The sequence below is a fragment of the Oncorhynchus keta genome, chromosome 3, assembly GCF_023373465.1.
Source record: "Oncorhynchus keta strain PuntledgeMale-10-30-2019 chromosome 3, Oket_V2, whole genome shotgun sequence".
In the NCBI taxonomy this organism is placed as follows: domain Eukaryota; kingdom Metazoa; phylum Chordata; class Actinopteri; order Salmoniformes; family Salmonidae; genus Oncorhynchus; species Oncorhynchus keta.
In genome coordinates, this window is record NC_068423.1 from 16,900,748 (window position 1) to 16,919,337 (window position 18,590).

Genomic DNA, 18,590 nt, shown 5'->3' on the forward strand with positions numbered 1-18,590 from the left:
GATATCGTTTAGGACCTTGATATCGTTTAGGACCTTGATATCGTTTAGGACCTTGAGCGTAGCTGAGGTGCACCCATGACCAGCTCGGAAACCAGATTGCATAGCGGAGAAGGTACGGTGGGATCCAAAATGGTCGGTGATCTGTTTGTTAACTTGGTTTTCGAAGACCTTGGAACGGCAGGGTAGGATAGATATAGGTCTGTAAAGGTTTGGGTCTAGAGTGTCTCCCCCTTTGAAGAGGGGTATGAACAAGGCAGCTTTCCAATCTTTGGGGATCTCAGACCATACTAAAGAGAGGTTGAACGGGCTAGTAATAGGGGTTGCAACAATTGCGGCTGATCATTTTAGGTATAGAGTGTCCAGATTGTCTAGCCCGGCTGATTTGTAGGGGTCCAGATTTTGCAGCTCTTTCAGAACATCAGCTGACTGGATTTGGGAGAAGGAGAAATGGGGAAGGCTTGGGCGAGTTGCTGTGGGGGGTACAGTGCAGTTGACCGGGTTAGGGGTAGCCAGGTGGAAAGAATGGCCAGCTGTAGAAAAATGCTTATTGAAATTCTCTATTATCGTGGATTTATCGGTGGTGACAGTGTTTCCTAGCCTCAGTGCAGTGGGCAGCTGGGAGGAGGTGCTCTTATTCTCCATGGACTTTACAGTGTCCAAGAACTGTTTGTAGTTACTACCTCACGAAGCTGGTTGAAAGAATGCCAAGAGTGCGCAAAGCTCTCATCAAGGCAAAGGGTGGCTACTTTGAATAATCTCAAATATAAAATATATTTGATTTGTTTAACACTTTCTTGTTTACTACATGATTCCATATATGTTATTTCATAGTTTTTATGTCTTCACTATTATTCTACAATGTAGAAAATAGTACAAATAAATAAAAACCCTTGAATGATTAGGTGTCAACTTTTGACTGGTACTGTACATTACAACCTTATGCAATTGAATCAAATGAATAAAAATGATTAACTCAAAGCCCAAATGCTCGTTTATTAATGATGATAAAACCCCAGATGTAGTTTATATTATTCTTTATTGCATCAATAAAGCAGGTTAAACATTACATTTACATCATTTAAATTGTCATGCAGGACACCATGACCGTGGTTTGTGAAGTTAGAAGTATTGGGAACCCTATGTATAAAGTGTCTCAGATTAGAAGTGCTGATTTAGGATCATTTTTTAATTTTAGATCTAAATTACTAAGAGTATATGTATAGGGGGGACCTGATCCTAGAACAGCACTCCTACCCTGAGACAGTTGATACATACCAAGGTCCCAGGTCATTGACTTGCATGTGAACCATGGGCCAGATGATAGTCTACCTTTAGTTTCCATTTTCAGTTTGAAGTTAACAAGAACAGAGCTTCCTGTAGTAGTAATCTGATGTTGTCATCACAGCAAATGTGACATGTATACAGTAGGCATACTGCATACGTGTGTCTGCTCGCATTCTATACCCTTTAAGGATTTATTTTTGTCTGAATAGGCATCATTTGATCTTTATCCAGTAACTTCAGCTCAAACAGCTGATTTATGACTGTGCTGGGAATATATTTGTTAACCTTTTATGAAGACTTGAATAAGTGTATCTCTTAACATATAATGCATGTATTTGCAACACAAAATAGGCCTCCTACCAGTGGTGGAAAATGTACCCAATTGTCATACTTTATTTAAAGTAATGATACCTTGTAAGTCGCTCTGGATAAGAGCGTCTGCTAAATGACTTAAATGTAAATGTAATACCTTAATTGAAAATGACTCAAGTAAAAATGTGTCACCAAGTAAAATACTACTTGAGTAAAAGTCTAAAAGTATTTTGTTATAAATATACTTAAATATCAAAAGTAAATGTAACTGCTGAAATATACTTAAGTATCAAAAGTAAAAGTACAAGTATAAATAATTTCAAATTCCTTATATTAAGCAAAGCAGACGGACACATTTTCTATTTTTATTTATTTACAGATAGCCAGGGGCACACTCCAACACTCAGACATAATTTACAAATGAAGCATGTGTTTAGTGAGCCAGCCAGATCAGAGGCAGTAGGGATGACCATGTGTTCTCTTGATAAGTGTGTGAATTAGAAAATGTTCTTGTCCTACTAAGCTTTCAAAATGTAACAAGTACATTTGAATGTCAGGGAAAATGTATGGAGTAATTCTCTTTAGGAATGTACTGAAGTAAAAGTTGTCAAAAATATAAATAATAAAGGAAAGTACACATAGCCCCAAAAACGACTTCAGTAGTACTTTCAAGTTTTTTTTACTTAAGTACTTTACTCCACTGCCTCGTACCTTTTGATTCTTCCCATATTTCATATAAACCGAGTGCACAAAACATTAAGAACACCGTACTAATATTGAGTTGAAAAATCCAGAAGTGTTGCAGTTCTTGACACAAACTGGGGGGCATGGCACCTACTACCGTGCCCCGTTCAAAGGCAGTTCAAACTTTTGTCTTTCCCATTCCCCCTCTGAATGGAAAATGTACAAAATCCATGTCTCAATTGTCTCTAGGCTTAAGAACCCTTCTTTAACCTGTCACCTCCCCTTCATCTACACTGATTGAAATGGATTTTTACAAGTGACATCAATAAGGGATCATAGATTTCTCTTGGATTCACCTGGTCAGTCCATGTCATGGATGAGCAGGCACTTTTAATGATTTGCCCACTCTATATATAAGTGTGTCGAACTGGTGAAAAGATGGCCTATATATTAGTCAAACAAACCCAAACTCCATCCAGAATTACAGAACAGCATGGGCTTGCAGGCCCAATTCACTCCAATGACTGGCTTGACTTGGTCTAGGACCACCAGCAGAAGAGTGCCATCGCCATATAACAGCATTAGCTTCTCCACTTCTTACCGTCTCATCGCACCCCAACATGGGCCACTGTTAGCGGCAATGATTCCTGTTCATAGGACAGTATAATTGCACCCTTATCGATCAATGCTTTAATGTGCGGCGAGAATGGATCATTACTATGTTTCATTGCTTCATGGCATCGGAAATATTGACAGTTCGTGACAATGTGTAAGGAAATGTAATTTGTTTGTTTGCACATATGGGACTTCACAGCTGGGCAATTTGCAACCTCATTGAGGCTAGTGGATTGACAGCTGGAGTTTTCTTTAATTGTTACCGTGGAGATCAGGATCCCTGGGCACGTGCCCTGCGCGCCTGGTCGGTTTTCGGCCATGACTACTACAAGTTTACATAATTAGTTAGACTGACTTCTCACTCTCAACAGTAAGTTGAGACCCTGATTGAGTTAAAAAATAATGTATATATTTTGGGGGGTTTAGGCCCCCTAGCGGACAGGCCCCTAAGCATCGGTTTATGTCTCTTACGCCTAGAGCCGGCCCTTTAAAATGCTTACTGGAGACAGTACATTAAACTGTCTACAAAATATATTGTAGCATGGTAGCCTATATGTTTTGTGTCCTTGGATTTGACTTGGTCTACGCTGGTGGAATGCTTGACAAATGCTGTACTGTATGTAATTCAGTTATTTTCTTATTCTGTGGTTTAGTTCAACATTTATTTTAAACTGTCTACAGGCTAGGAGTCGGTTCTCTATCAGTCTCATGCCATTTATTAGAAAATCCCTGTTTTCTCTCGACCCTGCTCCTTTTCCATCTTGGGAGAGGCTAAAAGATCGAGCTGCAGCAACCACTTGTTACCAGAGTCTAGCTGTGGGCGCGCTTTCCCTACCGTGAACGTCAACCGATATAAAATCCCAATTCACTGCATGTGGCTCGCAACTCAGTGCCTCTGGCCCAATCCGGCTATAAGGCATCAATTATGTTTGCATATTGAATAGCCTTTTTTACCTAAAATATATATGCAAATTATATAGGAAAAGTATAGAAGCCAGAATTCCCTTAAAATGTCTAGAAAAATGTATGCATATTCATACACTGTATGGGCTTACAAGAGGTATTATTATTATAGCCTTCCGTATGTGCAGCTCTGTAAGAGAGGCACGAATGTGATCTGACATTGAGTCATCCATCATAAAGCGATGAGTAGAGTCCGGAGCTGTCCATGGTGCTGAAATCTCTCCGTGAGAAAAATAGACTTAGACAAACAATTAAGGGACATTTCCGTCTCTCATTCATTCGCAAGAAATATCCTTTAATTGTAAGATTAAGAATATTACTGTTCCATTTCTTACATGAAGAAATCTTCTCTGAAATTGACCATTGTCATGGCGGGGGAAAAAACAGAAGGTTCTTTCGTTTTTGGAGTTTCAGGGTGTGATCTTCCTTCTTCGGCCATCTACATGATCAACCTGTAGTATGAACCTCGTAGGTCAGAAAATAGAATAACACAATGATGTCACTTGGCTCCATGTCCATGTGTACAATCTCTCCATAACTTATGACAGGTTCGACATGTCATTGCACTGGCATGCAAGAACAGTTGTGTACAGTTTGTCAGGCGTTAATATAAACAGAATTACTATGATAATGCACGTCTCCAAATACAGTCGATATGGAAATGAAGGCTTTACCACACTGTCACCGCGGTCAGTGGAATAGACACTGTAATCAATGGTTAGAATATAATACATGTTTTTTTTAAACAAAACTTCCAAAGACAGTGGGCTAACAGATCTAGATGAGCTCCTGTATCAAACCATGACAGATGTGCTCTATACCCACCCGTGTATCCTCTGCGTCCAAACTACATTGCAGTAGCGGTATGTGCGCTCACGCGTTCTCTCCGGGCAGGCACGCTTAGCAGACACTGTCCAAGCCACATCTGTTCTTTCCGATTCATGCCATTTAGTTAATTTTCACAAGTGAATTTTTTCAACGCTTCAAATGGTCCCCTATACAAACCTGTAGCTGTGGAAAGGTTTTACGCACACACATACACATACCCCTCAGCGCAGTATGCTGCGTGTGGCATCCCCGTAGCTACAGGCTACCATGCACCAATCTATTTGTCATTTGAAAATAAAATCTTCTATGACAGTAAACGATAAATTGGAAGTTATGCTCCCGGTGCGATTACTTACACTGCAATGCAAGTCTGCTTTTCGCGCCATCCATGTGCTTTTAATGTAGGCTATTCTTTGGTTTTCCAGGTTCCCGACCTTCCATGGTAATGTACATTCGCCGATAGACGGAGCCTCAAGGGCATGTCTTCATCGCCGTCCCCGTCTCCGGCTTGCTCGGATTCCATCTCTCCCTGCCTTCTCCGGACAGCTTAGCCGTGTAGATAGAGAGTCTCTGCAGTCACGTGGGTCGGGAAAATCGAGAGTGAGCTAGCGAGAGACAGCGCGCGTGCGTGTGTGTGTGTGTGTATGTGTGTGTGTCTGTGGGGGGGTCCCTCCTCTGCAGTTTGCAGATTGTTATGTTTCAGACTCTCGCTGGATAGAGCGAGAGCCACAGAGAGCGCGCCGGATTCTCAGCCTTACTTACCGAAAAGCCTTTCTGCCCAACCGCCACCTCCCTTTCCCACTAACGTATTCTCCATACCCCGGAAACCCTGGACATTTTTCCTCCCTCCTTATAGTTTTCTCTTCGGCTTTCATTCAGTCGCAATCTGAACAACTGGTTTACGCACTGCTGCTTATTTTGGATTGGTCTGACACACGAGGGGCCGTGGATGAGCTGCTTTAGCCAAAACCGGAGATGGAAGTGCTGATAATATGTATTTCCTTTTGGATATTGCAATGCAATTCAGTGGCAAGCGCGGACTCTATCATTCACATCGGTAAGGAGCTTGTGCAGGGGGATGAAAGGGATGAAAGCGCGGACGTGTGATATAAACCCCTTCGGGGCTTCGAATAAAACAGTGCAGTCTTTTGTTGTTGAAATGAAAGACACATTTAGGAAGGCATAAGGGTGACAGATATGCATCTTGAATGTGTTAGTAGCCTGTATGAAGAGCGAGTTTGAACTAAAGATCTTATACGCTTGATCTGTAGTTCTGGTCAGTAGCGTAGTCATAAGTGGAGCTGGGAAAATGTTACAATATCTTAACTTGAATTCTAAACCATGCAGTCATTGTCAGATCAATTTGTCAGTTTACCTTGCCTATTATACAGAATATCATATGAATGGCTTTGCAAACGCTTGATTGAAAGTCCCTAGAAAAGTGCACCGCTAATGTGTATTTTTATAAATCATGAGAATAAAGACAATATTACAAATATATTGTTATTCACACGACAAAAACCTAACTAATTTGCTTAGATCAGACGAACTAACACAACGTGGGTTTTTAAAGGATTGTCTATCCCTTCTCCTCCCGGTCCCCATCTATAGCTTGAACTTTGAATTGAACGTGAGCGAAATGTTAATACAAGCCTGTGAAGGAAATAGATGACAAAGGGACAAATACTAAACCAACCGTAGAATAGATTCCAGTGTAACCTGTTTGGTGAATTTGGGTGGGTAAGACTTCAGATTTGTCCAATGTATTTTATCTATCTTGAATACATTTTTTTTTAAACCGAAACAACTAACATCGGCAGTAGAGGAGAAGATGGTGGGGGGAAGGGAGGGGTCAATATGAATGACTGGATTGTTGTATTTCTGAGTAATGCCACTAGCATTTGTTTAATGCCATTTGTTTGACCAATACACACACAAACACACACACACACACACACACACACACACACACACACACACACACACACACACACACACACACACACACACACACACACACACACACACAAACACACACACAACACACACACACACACATGCACGCACGCACGCACGTATACACACCTTAGCAGTGGAACATCAGATTTTTAAATTGCCCATTAAAACCTTTGCATACCAGTTGATTGCTTGAAATAAAGCCATCAAGCACGACAACAGTTGAAGCATTTGACATTTGAGAATTCTGCAGTACTTAGGCATGTAGGTTATTTGTCTTGGACACTATCAAGCTTCAGAGGCAGCATTGCGGGGGTTTATAATTAAACACGTATTGGATACATTATCATCGATGGCATTTGCACTTTTGTCTGCCTAACCCAGATATAAATAACAACCGCATATAGCTAACAAAGCCGGTCTAAAGCAAATTGGAATAGTTGTATTGTAGCCATTGCACTTTTGTCATCCCCACCAACCTCTCTACCCCGAAACCAGGGCTTTTACCTGGATTTGGCTACTCTAATGTTTTCAAAACGTTCATTTAATGTCAGTTGAGGTTGTGATGCGTTTTTGGCACATTTTGTTCTGTTGGAATCCAATGTATCGGGGATCTTGACAGGAAAAGCTTGCAGTGCAAAGCCAGTAAGTAACCTATCGAGCGTGCTATTTCAAGCTTTAGCCTACCCTTGAGTAGCCGAGGCTACGCTAATCTTAACATGAACATGGTTAAAACAATTCATTATTTTTCTGATTAACTTCCTGTTAAATATTGTCTTAACGAGGGTAGTTGAAGAGTGGTACACCATTACGTTCGAACACCACGGATGCTCATTTAGAATGCTTGACGCATGAGGCATGAGATTCAAATAGTCCTTCTCCATAGCCCGTCTCCGTGCCCAGTCTGCTTCTGCGCAAAAAGTCTTGGATAGCCCTCAATAAAAGACGGGTCGAACTTGGCAATCAAAAGACTGCCCACTATCGAATGTGGCAGTTTCATTCCGGTCATTTTTTGGGGGGGGGGGGCTACTCCTCCTAGCTTTGTATATAGGCTATTCATGTGAAATGCATATGGCTATCCTACAGATATCAGACAGTTTAGGGTTATTGTTATTGTGCGTAAAATGCTACCAATAGAGACAGTCAGTTGTGAACGACGGGCAATAACCAAGTTTTCCCCCCCTCTTTATCACCATATACTTTTACTCTCATATTCGTTCTTCTTCTCCTCTTAAGTTATCATTGTAGCTAAAAGAGGAGTGTGTTTCATAAGCAGGAGAGGAATAGGTCTGTCTCATAAATTGGACACCTGACGTGAGGGATTTACGGGGTGATTATCTAGCCCTGCATTGGAAGGCGGGCTCGAACACCGGGAATCCAATCGGTTCTCAATGGCAAACAGAATGGGCAGATGCGACATTCTCATCCCCCGCTAAATAAGATGAACACACCAGTTAACCATCAAGCAGGCTATTCGCTCAAAACACCTGCACACCTGCAAAATACGATACATCCTAATCTACTTTATCGTATAGCATCTGAAAGCTGTTTTCAATAATGAACTTCAAATGACTGATAATGTATCAACAAACAATTCCAGGTCATAATGTGAAACCTTAACGGATGTCATAGTGTAGTAGGTCTAGCATGGGCGAAGTTATATTGTGGATCCCGGCCCATATCTAACTGAAGCCGATGATGAGTGGGCAGAAATTGCCACTAACTACTGATACAGGGCCAGCTTTTTACAATGGTAAAAACAAGGATTAGATTTTGGTAATCTGGTCCAATACACAGTATTTCGTTAATGTACATATTCTAAAAGGAGCTGGGGCTGATAGTTTGTTTATATAGGTCGAATACATGGTACAACATTCTTGCTCTCCATGGTGCTGAAATTTGGGGATCGGTAACCACCATTGACCGGCAGGGAAAGTGAAAAGTCTTGATCTGGCATCCACCCATTCAATGATCTATGTGTATGTACATCCGCCAACATTTCATTATAATGCTAATTAAGCTTCACTGAAAACCTAAATCAGGAGAAGGCGATTTAACATGTCATGTCATATCACATCACTCCTTTCTTTTACAAATTCGACCTTTTCAATCGTTTCTCTGAAACTAACCTCGTCCCCAGCCCCAGGCTAATTAGGCTACGCATAGGCAGAAGTGTCAGGCGAACGAGATTTCTCTGAAACTGAAATGCAACTGCCTCAGTAGTCTTCGAAAACGGACGTCTACACATATTGCAATGTTGAAAATGTCATATTTTCAACAGGTGCCATATTCGAGGAGAACGCAGTGAGGGATGACGAGGTTTTCCAGCTGGCGATCTCAGACCTCAGTCTCAACGACGACATTTTGCAGAGCGAGAAAATCACACATTCCATAAAACTTGTCGAGGTTAACAACCCTTTCCAGGCGGTCCAGGAAGGTAAGTGGGATGCCATTGAATTGTTTTAATACATTGTTTTCCCTTTTCTCTCTCGCCATATTTGGTTAGTACTTTATAGTATCATAACCTACCTCTAGTGCCGTTGGTAGGCTAGTTAGTCATATTTCTAAGATGGGAATAGGGTCATTTTAAGGGGAATATCTGTTCCTCTTTGATGCTCTTTTAAACCAAGGCTCCCCAAACTAGTCCAGCAGCAGTGTCTTCTGTGGATAGAAAGCTAGGTGGAAGTATTGAGTCGAGCAGGACTCAATAGCAATTTTCTACATAATTGCCATCCAGTACGCAGACACCCCTATAGACGTTCTGCTTTCAAGAAGGGTTGCCTCATTTGCTTGTCTTACTGTTGTATGGGTGATGATCATGATGATGATTTAGATAGTTTTTTTGTTGTTGTTGCTGTATCAGACTGTAATATCCATAATGGAAGGTGTACCATCTGTAGTAGTCGTTTTTCCTCTTTAGTAGTGATGGAAATTACAGTATTTTCAAAAATAGTCCTTGTTTTGTTCAGCCAAGCATTGCCTTCGAAAAGCCTATCCTTCTTTTGACCCTAAGACTTACAAACTCACAGGCTTTAGCTAATATGTTCAGTCACTCCAAGAAACAGGGGCCATTTCATGTAATATCCTTAATCCCTCGAATTTGCTTCATATCTCCAACATGCCAATATTTAGAACTCCTAAGGGGGCACAACACACAATCATAGGAATCATTTCAATTTCGTTTGTCCATTCTGAGACATTTAAATTGTGATTTTGCATTCAAATGTAACACCCATAACACTGAAATGGCCCTGTAAATCTGTTTCTGGGTTGAAGAAGCTATGACCTTTGAACAGACAGACAGGGGAGTGTTACAAGGGAGATGTGTCATTGCTCTATCACACTTAAACGCTGTATCCACAGTGTATTCACACGCTCATTTGTGTCAACCAAGCTACAGTTAAAGATACACTCCAGGATCTTAAGCACAAACATATATTTTTTAATTTTTAATTTTATTTAACCTTTATTTAACCAGGCAAGTCAGTTAAGAATACATTCTTATTCACAATGATAGTCTACCTTGCCTATATATAGCACGAATTGGATTACTAACATATCATACGAGGTGCAAAATAAATGCAGGACATCACATATCATGCCAAATGGATGACACAGGGCACAAAAAAACGAGGACCACTTTTGGCTCGTGAGCACCACTTTCAAAACTAATGGTTGAAATTATACAAAAGTTTGATAGTGCATCTTTAACACCCACCCCTGAGAGTTGAGCAATGGGTCAGTATGCCCCTGTGAATTAGCACAATCAGCATGTTTGACCTTTGCCTTGGGCTACGTTCAAAGCGTAGACCACCAGACGTTTCTGAGTACAAGGATGTTCTCTGATATTCTAGAATGACTTGTAAACCATGTCATCATTACTCGCCAGAGGTCTGTGCAGGTCGTATACAGTGCATGCACACTTATCTTGTTTTGGCAGCCGTTGATGTTGAATTGAAGTCGAAACTCAGTCAGTGATCCCTCCGTGACCTTCCAGAGGAGTTCAATAGCAGCAAAGGACATGCTGCTCATTATTTTCATACATCTATTTCAGCAAATCTATGCTAACTGCATGTAAGTATACGTGGCCTTTGCACACGAGTACACTAACAATGGCATATTTTTCCCATTCACTTTGGAGGCAGCCCGTTAATTGGTCACAGTTGAGTCCCTGGGCTTTTTCAATTAATGTCAAAGGGACAGAGGAGATCAATATGGCACAGCCAGGGAGCGGCTCGATGACGTCCCACTCACCGTTGACCTTTTCCTCCACGCCAGATAGTCAGCCCTCTTTGGAGGATTATGGGTAATGAGGGAGGGATTCACACCGATCCGCTCTCAGAGAGCAATAGAAACAAAAGACGCCCAGGGGGCCATGGAGCTGCTGATCTGATGCCTGTCTTGCGGAGAGGGAGGAGAGAGATCCCTGGCTAACTTAGAACACAACGCTCTGTTGCTTAGCTCCACCAGAGGCGTCATGCCCATAGGGAGCACAAGGGCACGTGCCCCCTCAGATTTGTCCTGGTTTTTCAGATGTTCAACTAATTACTAAACAGATTTTTTTTTCAAATCCACGTTTTATCGAAAATATACTAAACAAAAATATAAACGCAACATGTCAATTGTTGGTCCCATGATTCCTGAGCTGAAATAAAAGATCCCAGACATGTTCAACATGCATACGCACAAAAAGCTTATTTCTCTTTAATGTTGTTCACAAATTTGTTACATCGCTGTTACTGAGTATTTTTCCTTTGCCAAGATAATCCTTCCACCTGACAGGTGTGTATATAAATAAGGTGATTAAACAGCATGATCATTCCTTGTGCTGGGGACAACAAAAAGCTACTCTAAAATGTGCAGTTTTGTCACACAGCACAATGCCAAAGATGTTTCAAGTTTTGATGGAATGTGCAATTGGCATATTGACTGCATGAATGTCCACCAGAGCTATTGCCAGATAATTCAATGTTCATTTCTCTACCATAAGCTGCCTCCAACGTCATTTTAGAGAATTTGGCAGTATGTCGAACAGGTCTCAAAACCGCTGATAACGTGTAACCATGCCAGCCTAGGACCTCCACATCTGGCTTCTTCACCTGCGGGATGGTCTGAGATGAGCCACCTGAACAGCTGATGAACCTGTGTGTTTTCACAGCTGAAGAGTTTCTGCACAAACTGTCAGAAACATCTTGGAGAAGGTGCACGTCGTCCTCACCAGAGTCTTGACCTAACTGGAGTTCGGCGTTGTAACCGACTTCAGTGGACAAATGCTCACCCTCAATGGCCACTGGCATGCTGGAGAAGGGTGCTCTTCATCGATGAATCCCGATTTCAACTGTAGACAGTTTGTATGTGTCATGTGGGCGAGCGGTTTGCTGATGTCAACGTTCTTGGGGTTATGGAATGGGCAGGCATAAGCTATGAACAATGAACCCAATTGCATTTTATCGATGGCTACCGATAAATGAGATACCATAACGAGATTCTGAGTCCCATTGTCGTGCCATTTATCCGCTGCCATCACCTCATGTTTCAGCATGATAATGCATGGCCCAATAATGCAAGGATCTGTACACAATTCCTGGAAGCTGAAAATGTTCCAGTTCTTCCATGGCCTGCATACTCACCAGACATGTCACCTATTGAGCATGTTTGGTATGCCCTGGATTCATGTGTACGACAGCGTGTTACAGTTCCCGCCAATATCCAGCAACTTCACACAGCCATTAAGAGTAGTGGGACAACATTCCCCTGGCCACAATCAACAGCCTGTTCAACTCTATGTGAAGGGGATGTGTCGCGCTGCAAGAGGCAAATTGTGGTCACACCAGATACTGACTGCTTTTCTGATCCATGCCCCTACCTTTTTTTTAAAGTTATCTGTGACCAACAGATGCATATCTGTATTACCAGTCATGTGAAATCCATAGATTAGGGCCTAATGAATTTATTTCAATTGACAGATTTCCTTATATTAACTGTAGAAAAATCTACCACCAGCAGTATTTTACGGAGGGGGCACATTGACTGGACCAGGCAAAGAGAGAGTGTAGAGTGACACACATAATGCTTGATTTGATTTAGCTGCCAGTGATGGGCAGGACACACAGGAAGTATGTTTGTACATTTGGTTAAGCTATGTAGCCTATTGATTCCTTCTTGAGGAATAAATGAAAACAAAATGTTTTGTTGTTTCTCTGTAATACTAGCCACCAATACATTTTATGAAGTTGGCTTTAGCTAGCCAGCTAGATCTTCCAACCTCATAACTAGCTTCCTAGCCATATCAGGCTGTCAATCAAGTTTGTCTGTCTTAGCTGGCATGCCTGCTGGCAAGGTTGCTAGACTTTACAAAAACAAGCAATTCATAAATGAACTGAATAACACTATAATTCCTTTCAATCTTTTACCTAGATTTTAGCTCACAGAGACGCAAAGAAAGATATTTAGATGCTTTAAAAATAGAAACACCAGTCTGGAAGATACAGAGGCATGCTTATATATGCAGAAAAACACTTGGTTTGAACATAATCTGGCACCACAATGAATATGTGTGCTTTAATTATGACGCCATGATATGTGCCTGCAGTGATGATGATGTGTGTCATGATCTCATTAACTGTGTTGGAATGTGGATGTAATATCCCAGGCATGTTAATGTACTATATAGAGATGACACCCTCATTAAAATGACAATTATGTACTGTACATATAATTTATTTTATTTAGAATTAGGCATAATGATTATAGCTCCTGATTACAGGACAAAATCTGTTTCAGGTGTTTGAAAAGTGTTTGAAAAGTGCTAAATCCCCCCCATCCACACGTACTTCGTGACCCCTCTAAAATAATAGGTGTATGACGCCCCTGCCTGTGCCCATTACGTTTTGTTCCCATACGAAAGGAGATTAATAAGAAACCCTCTACCCAGTGCTGTTTCCCTGTGTTTAATTGAACATTTTAGAGAAACATGATTGGTGGAGTTTTGTAGGAGTGAATAACCAATGCAAGCGAAGATACTGGAGGCACACATAGTCCTATGTTTTGTTGTTCATGGTAACTGTTAGGCAGTGTTTCATCCCTAATGATGTCCGTATTGTGTTACTTGAGGACAAGGAAAGCATGTGTTACCATACCCCTCCCGTTGCCCATGGATACAGAATAATTCACAACACCAATGAAGACATTTCATAAAAGAGCAGAGATACATGACATATGCATGTGCCGACTTGCACGCACACACACAGTTGTTCATTGCAGTAAAGTTGATTTAGGTTGTTTGAAAACACATCACATACAAGACAAAGCATTAGTGTTTCTTATGACAGTGGCAGCTCATTAATAATGGTGATTGTGTATTTAGGGAGGAGTTGTTTTTCATCCTTGGAACATGCAATTATTTTACCGCAAGCCTTTGATTTGATTCTATATAAAACTATTGTTTATAAGCATCAAAAATGACTTCTGAAAGTTTGTCTAATTACATTTCTCATGACCTATGAAATGTTTGGTCAAAAATAATTGGAATTAGAACCTCACACTCAGCATCCCCAACCACAGAACAATTTGTATGATCATAATAATAATAACTTATTGAACTTATATAGCGCTGTTCATAATAGAAATCTCAACGAGCTTTATAATGGTTCGATATTTTTATTGACTCTGATGCTGAAGTGTCGTTATTGTCGTTACTTGCTCAACTTTTTGTTTCTCGCTGTACACATTTTTAATGGATTTTTAAATTCAAACAAATTAGGCTAATGACGTTTTCTTCATCATGACCAGCAGCTCCATTACCGCTGCTTGAGTGTTAAAACAATCATTTTACCCGTGGCATCCTCCGCTGAACGAATTATTGTTATAGTTCACGGAGACATTTCTCCTCATTGTCGGAGCAGCATTCACTGGTTGGGTTCCATTATTTACCACATGCATATTCATCTCACTAGAGAACAAAACAGAAAAAGCTTTTCTCTCCAGGCTTTAAGCGTTTAATTGATATGCCCTTTTTGGTGGCCATGCAGATGAGATGAGTGTTTATGAAGAACATTCATCAGTGTCTCCTGGAAGTGACCTATTCAGTTGGAGTTCAATGGATATGTACAATACAATCGATACGACTGATAAGGATACAAAACAGAAGTCTTAAGCCTGCTCTTATTTTCACCGTGAAGGTAGAGAGACTCGCGACTTCGATGTGCAACTTCTCCAATGGGACCAGAGATAGTGTTACACTGGGATCACAAAGTGATGAGATTGATCTCCCTCTCTCCTCCTCCCTCTCCCTCCCTCTCTTCCTCTCTGTTGTGTTTCTACAGTGAGCTCTGAGAATCCGTCATGTCAGCCAGCTCCAACCCTGAACCCGCATCAGTCAGTGCTGGCTGGCAATGCGTGAAAGACGCCCATTTTATGACAGAGGAAACAATTGGACAGAATTAATCATGGTGCCGCCCAGACTTTTTCTCCTGGACTGGTGCAATTTAGAAAGGAGATGCATAGCTGGAGTGGGGACAAACATCCAAAAGTACAAGCCCAATTCTGCCTCTGCAAGATATACTGCCCGTGGGTGCCTCTGAGAGTTCATCCATTAGCTGCGCACCGTGCTTTAAACGGAGCCATCCGGGATAATTAATTTGTGGACTTTACTGCTCATATCCCGGCATTCTGATGCAAACACTGATTCAAATGCGGTCAGGCGGCCTTTCAAGCTGCTTGGGCTCGCTGCGGAGGCCTGTTGCGTGAGGACAGTTGTGTGTGTGTTTCTCCGTTACCTGATAAAATAACCTTCAGACACCTGGGAATCTAATGATGGAGAGCTCCGGTGTGAGTGATGGCTCCTGCTGCTCGGTCCTTTGCAGACAAATTACCATCCTCTGTCCCACTGATGTGCCTGCCCACGGCACGCTTTGTTCAGTCGCTTAACTTCTGTCTCGCTCCATTGCTCTCTCTCTCTCTCTCTTTCTGTGCTGATCTGCTCACATGATAGGCACCCATTGACTGCATGTCTGTTGGATACTGCCGACTAGGCCATCATCTAGCACTTGCTAGCCGTAGGCAATCTCTCATGTTTTAGTATAGCAGAGATGAACAGAGATTCAGTGCTATTGTACTTCCTGCTAAAGCATTGAGCCAGACTTGTAGGATTAACTTGCAACTTCTCAAGCAAGTAGGGTGAAGTGGATCAAGTAGGGTGAAGTGGATCAAGTAGGGTGAAGTGGATCAAGTAGGGTGAAGTGGATCAAGCAGAGAAGAAGCTGGTTCCCAATAAAGCATATAACATTTGAAAATGGAACTGAGCCAATTTCCCTTGAGAGTTTTTTTCCCCTTTCTGCACCATGTAGCTAGTAGTGACCGAGGTGGAAGGAGAGTCGTTTTAAACCACAGCAGGGTTAAGGTCTGGCTGTAGTGATAACAGCTAGTCATTGAAACTGGAGTTATGAGAGCATGGGCCACCACTCTCCAAGAGGGGAAATGTCTATTATTGAGTGTACTTCACCTTGGCGCCAACCTGCCGCCCCACGACGCTCTGCTCTTAGCCACTGCGGACCACAGTGTGGAAATGCAAAGGCGACTGTAGAGGGCCTCAGTTGGTAGAGCATAGCGCTTGCTCAACGCCATCGTTGAGGGTTTGATTCCCACCGGGGACCAGTAGCGAAAAAGTAAGAAAATGTATCCATTCACTATTGTAAGTCGCTCTGGATAAGAGTGTCTGCTAAATGATTCAAATCAAATCAAATTGTATTAGTCACATACACATATTTAGCAAATGCTATTGCGTGTGTAGCGAAACGCTTGTGTTCCTATCTCCAACAGGGCAGTAGTATCAAACAATTCACAACAATACACAAATCTAAAAGTACAGGAAGGGAATTAAGAAATATATAAATATTAGGTCGATCAATGTCAGAGTGGCTTTGACTAAATACCGTAGAATAGAATACAGTATATACATATGAGATGAGTAAAGCAGTATGTAAACATTATTAAAGTGACTAGTGTTCCATTATTAAAGTGGCCAGTGATTCCATGTCTTTGTATATAGGGCAGCAACCTCTAAGGTGCAGGGTTGATGGCTATTTAACAGTCTGATGGCCTTGACATAGAAGCAGTTTTTCAGTCTCTCAGTCCCAGGTTTGATGCACCTGGAAGGATGATAGTGGGATGAACAGGCCGTGGCTCGGGTGGTTGATTATATTTTTGGCCTTCCTGGGACATCGGGTGCTGTCAGTGTCCTGGAGGGCAGGCATCACCCTTGGTGATGCTTTGGGCAAACCGTACTCCCCTCTGGAGAGCGCTGCAGTTGTGGGCGGTGCAGTTTTTGTACAAGGCCGGTGATACAGCCCGACAGGGTGATCTCAATTGTGCATCTGTAAAAGTTTTTGAGAGTCTTAGGGGCCAAGCTAAATTTCTTCAACCTCCGGAGGTTCTGCACCACACTGTCAGGCAAAAATCAGTTTTACCAAATTTTTACCAGCATGTCACATGTGCAACCAGAAAAAAACAATCCATGACCACCTTTCCTGCTTACAGGCAAAAACTAAAGCAGGAAGTACCAGTGACTTGCTCAATACGGAACTGTTTTGCCAGCACAGACTGGAATATGTTTCCGGGATTCATCCAATGGCATTGAGGAGTACAACACCTCAGTCATCGGCTTCATCAATAAGTGCATCGACGAAGTCTTCCCCACAGTGACTGTATGTACATATCCCAACCAGAAGCCATGGATTACAGGCAACATCTGCATCAAGCTAAATTCTAGAGCTGATGCTTTCCAGGAGCGGAGGACTAATCCGGACGCTTATAAGAAATCCTGCATGTTTTCAGATGAACCATCAAACAAGCACAGGGTCAATATAGGACTAAGATTGAATCCTATTACACCGGCTCTGACGCTCGTCGGATGTGGCAGGGCTTGAAAACTATTACTGATTACAAAGGGAAACCCAGACACGAGCTGCCCAGTGCTGCGAGCCTACCAGACGAGCTAAATGCTTTTCATGCTCGCTTCGAGGCAAGCAACACTGAAGCATGCACAAGAGCACCAGCTGTTCTGGTTGACTGTGTGATAACGCTCTCGGTAGCCGATGTGAACAAAACCTTTCAACAGGTCAACATTCACAAAGCCGCTGGGCCAGACGGATTACCGGGACGTGTACTCAAAGCATGCGTGGACCAACTGTCAAGTGTCGTCAATTACATTTTCAACCTCTCCCTGACCGAGTCTGTAATACCTACATGTTTCAAGCAGACCACCATAGTCCCTGTGCCCAAGGAAGCGAAGATAACCTGCCTAAAATATTGCTGCCCCATGGCACTCACGTCGGTAGCCATGAACTGCTTTGAAAGGCTGGTCATGGCTCACATCAACAGCATCCTCCCGGACACCCTAGACCCACTCCAATTCACATACTGCCCGAACAGATCCACAGACGACGCAATCTCAATCGCACTCCACACTGCCCTTTCTCACCTGGTGAGAGTGCTGTTCATTGACTACAGCTCAGTGTTCAACACCATAGTGCCCACAAAGCTCATCACCAAGCTCAGGACTCTGGAACTAAACACCTCCCTCTGCAACTGGATCCTGGCCTTCCTGACGGTGTGCCCCGAGGTGATAAGAGTAGGCAATAACATGTCTGCCATGCTGATCCTTAACACAGGGGCCCCTCAGGGGTGTGTAGTTAGTCCCCTCCTGTATTCCCTGTTCACCCATGACTGCGTGGCCAAACACGACTCCAACACCATCATTAAGTTTGCTGATGATACAACAGTGGTAGGCTTGATCACCGACATCGATGAGATGGCCTATAGGGAGGAGGTCAGAGAATTGTGCAAGGACAATAACCTCTCCCTCAATGTGAGCAAGACAAAGGAGCTGATCGTGGAAGGCGGGCCGAACAGGCCCCCATTAACACCGACGGGGCTGTAGGGGAGCGGGT

At 42.4% G+C, this 18,590-nt stretch overlaps 1 protein-coding gene across 2 annotated transcripts in view; it reads left to right on the forward strand.

Moving 5' to 3' along the window:
- The first annotated feature begins 5,316 nt into the window (after positions 1–5,316).
- Positions 5,317–18,590, forward strand: part of grid1b (glutamate receptor, ionotropic, delta 1b) — a 403,887-nt gene continuing 390,613 nt past the window's right edge. For both annotated transcript variants that reach the window (XM_052491320.1, XM_052491326.1), the window contains exons 1-2: positions 5,317–5,743; positions 8,924–9,079. In XM_052491320.1, coding sequence (XP_052347280.1) covers positions 5,662–5,743; positions 8,924–9,079 — 238 coding nt within the window. In that variant the 5' untranslated portion in view covers positions 5,317–5,661. The remainder of the gene's footprint in view (positions 5,744–8,923; positions 9,080–18,590) is intronic.